Source organism: Pseudophryne corroboree, chromosome 7 (assembly GCF_028390025.1).
Source record: "Pseudophryne corroboree isolate aPseCor3 chromosome 7, aPseCor3.hap2, whole genome shotgun sequence".
Classification (NCBI taxonomy): domain Eukaryota; kingdom Metazoa; phylum Chordata; class Amphibia; order Anura; family Myobatrachidae; genus Pseudophryne; species Pseudophryne corroboree.
This window is the reverse complement of record NC_086450.1, coordinates 440,136,635-440,145,014: the sequence shown is the minus strand read 5'-3', so window position 1 is coordinate 440,145,014 and position 8,380 is coordinate 440,136,635. Positions and strand designations below refer to the sequence as shown.

General features: G+C 49.2%; 1 protein-coding gene across 1 annotated transcript in view; it reads right to left on the bottom strand.

Annotated features, from left to right (window-relative positions):
* Positions 1 to 374: 374 nt before the first annotated feature.
* The window catches only part of LOC134943840 (farnesyl pyrophosphate synthase-like), a 156,450-nt gene continuing 148,444 nt past the window's right edge, over positions 375 to 8,380 (bottom strand). The window contains exon 10 of the mRNA XM_063932446.1: positions 375 to 1,322. Within this exon, the coding sequence (XP_063788516.1) occupies positions 1,125 to 1,322 (198 nt within the window). The 3' untranslated portion in view covers positions 375 to 1,124. The remainder of the gene's footprint in view (positions 1,323 to 8,380) is intronic.

Genomic DNA, 8,380 nt, shown 5'->3' with positions numbered 1-8,380 from the left:
AAAATGAGTGGAAATTATGGTTATTGAGGTTAATAATACTTTGGGATCAAAATGACCCCCAAATTCTATGACTTAAGCTGTTTTTTAGGGTTTTTTGAAAAAAACACCCGAATCCAAAACACACCCGAATCCGACAAAAAAAATTCGGTGAGGTTTTGCCAAAACGCGTTCGAACCCAAAACACGGCCACGGAACCGAACCCAAAACCAAAACACAAAACCCGAAAAATTTCCGGTGCACATCTCTAGTCTATCTACTGACTGTCTTACTAGACACTGTCTATCTGTCTTCCGGATACCATCAGGCAATGCTGCTTTTCTCAGACATGGCAAAAGAAACAAACATCCAAAAACATAAAATAGCAACAAAAAGAATGAGTCTTGAGTGATGATGTAATTGGTATCAGGCATAGCAGACTGTATCAGGCATTGCAGGATTCACAGACACATATAAACGTTAAACTTAACTTTGGAAATGCAGACAAGCTATAAACTGGAAATATTGGTAATCTGACCAGTACAGGGCACATGAAAACAGGGCACTGGTTATAAGAAAATCCAAGGCACAGGAACATGAGATCAGGATTACTGTACTGACTGTGAGCAGGAGCGTAGATGCATACTTTGCAGGGGAACAATCAATGACCAGAGCTACATCCCATGGGGATCCAGATGATAAGTTGACAGTAATAAGGTCGACAGTCAATAGGTCAACCACTATTGGTTGACATGCATTAGGTTGACTGGGGTGAAAAGGTTGGCAGTATATGGGCGACATGAGTTTTTACAATTTTTTCTTTTTCAACTTTTTCATACTTTGCTATCCATGTGGACTGTGGTTAGGAATAGTAACAAAGGGAGCCATGCAAGGGGAAGCACTAATTGGGATTCCGGTCATTTTACATAAATGACACAAAAAAAAATATATAAAACTCATGTCAACCTTTTACTGTGTCGACCTTTTGTCCATTTTGACCTTTTTCCCATGATGACCTAATGCAAGTTGACCTTTTGGGGTTGACCTAGACAATGACAACCTTTTTAAGGTTAACCCAATGACCAACACCCATCTCATGTGGGATCAATTTCAGCTCTACATATACAGTTAGCAAACACTTATATCACTTATATTCTCTTGTAAATCTTGCGTGCCAGTCTCAAGAAGATCTCTTTGGGTAGCCCATTTGCATGCTGGGAAATGAGAATCTGCAGTCTCTTATAAGTTTCCTCCTCATGTTGTTTGTACACAGTGGACAGGTCTAGATCGTCATACAACTGCTTTACCTTCTGCACCTTGTCCACATCATCATAGCCGTAGTTCTCCTGTGTGTGACAGCAATGCGAGGGTTAATACCAGAGATAGGGGTTTATTTACTAATATTCGTGTTTTGTCCATTTTGAAGGGTGTTTGAACTCGAATGGTATCGGGTGCATTTTACTGCAACTTTTTGAATCCTGATACGGTCATTCACTAAGCTGCCGAGTTTTGCACAATCGTTTTTTCCGATGTCGATGTGATTCGTAATATCAGGCAGTGTTTTACGGGAGTGATGAGTAAAACACTGCCTGAAAAAACACAAGGAAACCCGGCCGGATCTGTGAGATCCGTGCAGGGCTTCATTGTGTACCTTAAAAAGTTCATTCACGGCAGTGATACAATGTAGCGCCTATGCGCTCCATTGTAGCCAATGGTGGGAACTTTGTGGTCAGCGGTTGACCGAAAGTAACCTCACCGCTGACCGCAAAGTTCCCACCATTGGCTACAATGGAGCGCATAGGCGCTACAGTGTATCACTGCCGTGTGCTGCCTGACGGACACTACAGGAGCACACAGCCAATCAGGAGGGTGCCACAACGTGGCGCTCCCTGATTGGCTGAAGGGAACCTCTTTGACAGGAGTCAGGGGGGGTCCTGGCAGTCGGGGAAAGGGATCCCATGTGTAAACATGGGACCCCTTTCAGTGCGTGGTCGGGTTTGCGTTTTATTTTTTTGCCAAGTACGTGGATTATTCAAAGGCCGGATTCTTCACTGGATTATGTGAGTATAATTTTTTTCACAGGTACCCCGAGGATTCTACATGGAGAAGAGGACCGAGCCTCATGGGAACATAGGTAAGTATGTGTGTATGTTGGTGTGCATGTATGTAATAAAGTTGTACTGTCACGGTGTGTGTGTCCTGTTTTTATTGGGGTATTTTTTTAGTAGTAGTACTACAGGTACCAGCGGGGCCGGTTTCCCACTGCATGCTGGTACTTGTGGTTCTCCAAGTACTAGCTTGCGGGGGAGGCTTGCTGGGACTTGTAGTACTGCTACTAAAAACAATATTCACACTTTCACACTTGGCTATCAGCCCCCCATCCGCCGCCCTTGGATGGGGGGACAGCCTCGGGCTTCACCCCTGGCCCTTGGGTGGCTGGAGGGGGGAGACCCCTTGATTGAAGGGGTCCCCACTCCTCCAGGGTACCCCGGCCAGGGGTGACTAGTTGGGGTTTTAATGGCACGGCCGCAGGGACCGATATCAAAGTGTCCCCTGGCTGTGGATTATCTCCCCAGCTAGTGGAGCCCGGTGCTGGTTTCTGAAATACGGGGGACCCCTACGCTTTTTGTCCAACGTATTTTTGGAACCAGGACCAGGCGCAGAGCCCGGTGCTGGTTGATTAAATATGGGGAACCCCTGTCATTTTTACCCCCATATTTTTTCAACCAGGACCGGCTCAAAGAGCCCGAGGCTGGTTTTGCTTAGGAGGGGGGACCCCACGCAATTTTTTTTTACTGATTTTACACTAAACAGACCCTTTCCCATAGATAACCATGCACAGATCTCACTGATCCGTGCATGGTTATCCAAACTCGACTGGAAAAAGCAGGTCTATTTTTTTGCTGCTTTTTTTAACGATTCGAAGAAAAACAGACCCGCACTTGAGCACTCAGAAACTAACACCCAAATACGAATGAATAGTGAATGGCCGTATTCTATGAAATAACAGCCGCGTTTGACCGATGGTCTATTCATTCGTATTTCGGAAGGCTGTCATTCAAACCATTACGAATAGACCAGACACTGCCGAGATTGGTGCTTAGTAAATTCCCGGATTGGGACTTAGAAGAAAAAACACAAATCGGCCAAACTCGGATTTTTAGTAAATACTGGCCATAGTGTGCACCCCGGCTGAGGCATATCGCTAGGACATGTGTAACCAATAGCGACGACCGAATTGGTGCCTTTAGCATATGTATAACCAATAATTCATAAAGAGAACTTTAAAGAGCTTTATGGGAAGGTGTAACCACAAGAGGAGTAGGGGCTGTCAGGCAAGGAGTAACAGCAGGTGAAGGAGCTGCCAGGAAAGGTATAATTGCAGGAGGAGGAGCTGTCATGGAAGGTGTTACCACAGGAAGAGGAGCTGTCAGGGAAGGTGTATCTGCAGGAGAATGAGACGCTGTCAGGGAAGGTGTGAGTGCAGGAGTGTCAGGCTCCGGAGCCTTACCTCTGGCGGGTGCTCCCGCGGGTTACCATCCCGCTGGTTGGCATGGCTGCGGCGGCAGGGAGCTGCTGGCGGCGGGTCCTTCTGGACAGATGTGCGGCTGCCAAGGGTTCGGGGGCTGAGGGTCTGGAGAGCCGGGCGCTACGGCGGGGATAGCTGCGGTAAGGTCCTCTAGTGGTGACACAGTTTAGTGTGTCAGAGACAGAAGCTGGCTAAAGCTGTATGCTAACAGCTAAGTATGTCTCCTGGGCAGCCATGTTGGAGACCAGAGTATTACCAATGAAGTTCCCAATCTGTGTCCAGCCAATCCTGCGTGTTCTCCCCTTACAAAAGGGGGCTGGCTCAGAGGGAGAGTGCCAGTGCTTCATGTTACATCCTTGTGAAAGGTTCTCCAGCTCTGTGCTCCCAGGTTACTTCTGGTTCCCTGGTCCTGGTTGCTCTCATCCATCGGTTACCTAAACGCTGCTGCAGTCCTGCTATCTAAGTCCGTTGCCACTCGTGGAAGCGCTCACGGGGTCCCAGGTCATAGAAGAGGAGCTCCAGCTGCTCACAGCGGTTCCCGCAGACGTCTTCATTTCTTCAAAGTCCAAGTTCTTCAGCCTCATCTTTCAATCACAAACCACAGTCCTCATTTCTTCAAAGTCCAAGTTCTTCAGCCTCATCTTTCAATCACAAACCACAGTCCTCATTTCTTCAAAGTCCAAGTTCTTCAGCCTCATCTTTTCATCATAAAACACAGTCTTCAGTTCTTCTTTACCGGAGTTCTTCAGCTTCACTCTTCAAGTCATTTAACCATAGACTCTAATTCTTCCAGTTTCTTCAATTGCTCCAATATTCGTGTAAAGTCTGATTATTCATTAAAACTACAGTTATCGGGGGCGTGGCCTAGACACTGCAGAGAGAGGTCTAACAATTCTTGAGCTCCTGCAATTGCCGGCATATAAACCCCTTTTTTTAGAGTGAAACCTCTCCTGATCCTCCCTAAACACCTACCCTACAGCTGCTGCTTATCTGCTGGACAGGGAGGCTAAACCTGAAAGCCGCTGTGACTTCTTTCCGCCCGCGGCCTACTCCGCAACTTGGAGCCGGGGCCTCAAGTTTGGAGCCTGCTCGACTCCGAGCTCCAGACTCGTGGGACGGCCCAGAAGAAGCACGGGAAATCGTGCCTGTACAGCAAGGCCCGCCATCGTCTCACCCCTCCTTTGATTTGGGCACCGGCCGGGCATACAGCGGGACCGCTGCTCAATCCCCCAGCCGACAGTGAACGCTCCGGGAGCCTGCCTGCCGTGCCTGACTGCTGCCGGCGGCCATCTTGCGGATCGGAGGTAAGAGGCGCCGCACGGCATTACACAGCCCACACATACCTCGCGGTCCCTAACTGCCTCCCGCCTCGCCTCCTGCTCGTCCAGCGTGACCTGGCCCCGGAGACCCGCACACCAAGGGGACACTGAGACGTTCGGCAACCCGCCGCGTGACCCCCCCGCACCTATCCCCGTCTTCACCTCCCGGGCACCCAGGACCTCTACAGTCAATACCTGGGCCTACATACCCAAAATCCCGGAAGGTACCTGGGGGATACAGCTGCCGCAGCATCCTAACGGAGTGTCAGCCGGCGGGCGACTCCTGCGTAAAGAGGACTCCCTCCATCTGCCCTACCCGTCTCTCCCTCTGCCCGTCCCACCCTGTAAGTCACCATTTCAGCTTTCCCCCGCATCCCAGCACCAGAGGGGCTGAACCCACTAACCCCTGAAACCAGCACCCACTCCGGAGAAGGGTCGGCGGAACAGCTTCAGCGGATGCGTGAGGCGATCACCATACCCCGCACCCAACACACAGCCCACCCCAGTCCCCACGAGATCGGAGGCCAGAAGCACTCTCAGTATCCCTACCGCACCACCTTCGGGGCTAAACCAAACCCCTCACCCCCCGGCTTGACAGACCTGGTTGCCAGCCCAGCTTTGGCCCGACAATCACATCCTCCGGATTTATGACCTCAATGACCTCAACAATGTGAGCGCTCTCTAACCTGCCTACCGCCACTCATGCTTGTCTAAATAACACGTATTACTCTTCAATGTGACTGGGCACCCCTGTTTCACTATTACCAGCTGATTGGACCCACCACCGAGGCACGTCTCTCCAAGAACCCTAGGTGCGTTGCTACTGACGAGAAATGGCTCCTACAAAAAAAAAGGAGACAATTCCCCCGAAAGTCGCATACCCCCCGCGAAAATCCCTTCAAATCTCCCCGCTACAAAATGCTCCTCCCCCCTCTCCCACACTGGACACCTTGGGATCAAGTGTCCTGTCCTCGGCCCTCTTGGTCTCGGGAGTGGACTGTGAGTCGGATCCCCCTCTAACCGTGAGATCCCTCTGCCAGATACTTTCTGCCTTCAAATCTGAACTTTCTAAAGATCTGACCTCTGCCATTCGTGAGGTCAAAACTGAGCTGGTAGCTCTAGGAGACAGGACGGACCAATTGGAACGCAAGATGGAGGAACTGGTCACCTCCCACAACGACCTACTCTCATCTCACGACCGCCAACAACAAGATCTGGATCAATTCAAATCCAAATTGGCGGATATGGAGGACAGATCAAGGCGGAACAACATCAAAATTCGAGGCATCCCTGATTCAGTTACTAACTCTGAACTGGAAGCCTACGCCACTGTCCTATTCAAGAAACTCCTCCCAAAGGCGGATGCCTCGGAACTCCTGATTGACCGCATTCACCGCCTCCCTAGACCCCGAACCGTCTCATCTGACCTTCCTAAAGACACCCTCCTTCGAGTCCATTTCTTCCCAGTTAAGGAACGCATTATGAGGGCCGCTAGAGAATCCAAAAATTCAGATACCCTGGGGGGCCTTCAGATTTTCCAAGACTTCTCTGCAGCTACCATAGCGAAGAGACGTGCCTTCACCCCCATCACCCTTGCTTTGAGAGCCCACGACATCCACTACCGCTGGGGATTCCCAGTTAAATTAATAGTCTCATACGATGACTCGACCTACATAATTTCCTCCCTAGATGCAGGCGTGAAATTATTGATGGACTGGGACATCTCCGTCTCGAAGCCGCCTACAACGTCGCGTGCTGCTAACGTCAGCCATAATTGGTCGAACAACTGAATCACTGGACTGCCGAGCTGGGTCCTTTCGCAATCCATGCACCAGATCCTCCGATTCACGGAGGCCGTAGACCTCTTCCACCCCCAGGGTGGGGAGCTGAAAATATCCTTTTAATGTTCCTTTATACAATTGCAATGTTGTGCCTTAACATAAGTTTGTTTTCTAGGTCTACAAGTTACGGGGCTACCCCCTCTCATGATATTCAAATGTTGTTATATTTTAAGGGGCGACACCTTGCCCAGTTACTTACTTACTGACACCTACTAATTACCGACCTGTACCCTAGGGGGCGTATGTTCCTAATTAGAGAAGCCTACAATAGACCCTCACGCCCTAAGGTTACCCTCTTAGAAGTTGCTTTAGAGTGGCGGTGCAGGTTAATCTAGCCCGCCTCACCTTTTCCTGCACTACTGCTTTCCCCAGAATTTTTTTTCCCCTACCCCTGCAGTAGTCATGCAGGTCCAATATACCGGACCTTTTCTTTTTGTTGTTTACCTCCTCCTCTCCTGTTTTAATCTCGACCCATGTATCTCCCACAGGTTCCCCCCCTCCTCGAGCTCCAGACTCGATCCATATCCCGGACTACCAACGCCTATTTGCACTCGGAGCAGATACGCTCCAATAGATATCCACAGACCCCTCTTTCTCATGCCTAATATAGATTTCCAATGCTGAACCTCATATCTCTTAATGTTAAGGGACTGAATTCTCCCAACAAACGCAGATTGGCCCTTTCCTTCTTCCACCAACAAAAAGCTGATGTCATAGCTTTACAAGAAACCCATTTCTCTTCTGTTAGCCTCCCCCTTTTTAAAGATAGCCATTTCCCAGTGGGGTACTTTGCTAATGGCCCATCCAAAAGAAACGGAGTAGCCATCCTCTTTAACAAAAATGTCTCCTTTTCCCTACACTCTCAACTATCAGACAAAAATGGTCGATATATTATCATAACGGGCCTCCTCAATGACAAACCGGCTACCCTGGTATCCCTTTACGCACCTAACTCTAACCAGGTCCCCTTTTTGCGAAAACTACTCCTTACTATACGAAATGCACTAAAGGGATCTTTGGTAGTTCTGGGTGACTTTAATCTTGTCTTGGACCCTAAATTGGACAAATCCCGCCAATTCCCCCAACCTGTTCCAACCACTATCTCTGGCCCCTCCCTAGCCTTCCGCAACCTACTTGTAGAATTCGACATATACGATACCTGGAGGACACAATTCCCCTCAGGTCGAGAATACACGTTCCACTCCCTTGTCCATAACTCCTATTCCAGAATAGACCTGATTTTATGCGATAAATGGTCTCTCCAGAGAACTGATAGCGTGGATATTTTACCTATCACATGGTCGGACCACGCCCCAGTTTTCTGGAAATGGAACCTCCAGGGCACCTTCAACCCTCCCCGACATTGGCGCCTTTATCCCTACCTACTAAATAACCCTGTGTCAAAAAAAATAATATCTGACTCCATCGACTCCTATTTAACCACTAATTCCCCTCAAGATACCTCCCCTATCAATCATTGGTGTGCTTTTAAAGCCGTTACCCGTGGAGCCGCCATTCAGGCCGGTGCCACTCTCAAAAAACAAGCCTTTCAACAGCAGAAGACCCTGGAGGATGTCCTGTCGGACCTTGAGACCAAGAATAAGGCCCATCCCTCCAAAACACTTAAAACTGAGATCTCTAAAGTCCGAGGTCAACTCCAAAAGCTGCTCCTCGCACGCACCCAAGCGGCCTTGAATAGAATGCGCCACAAATTT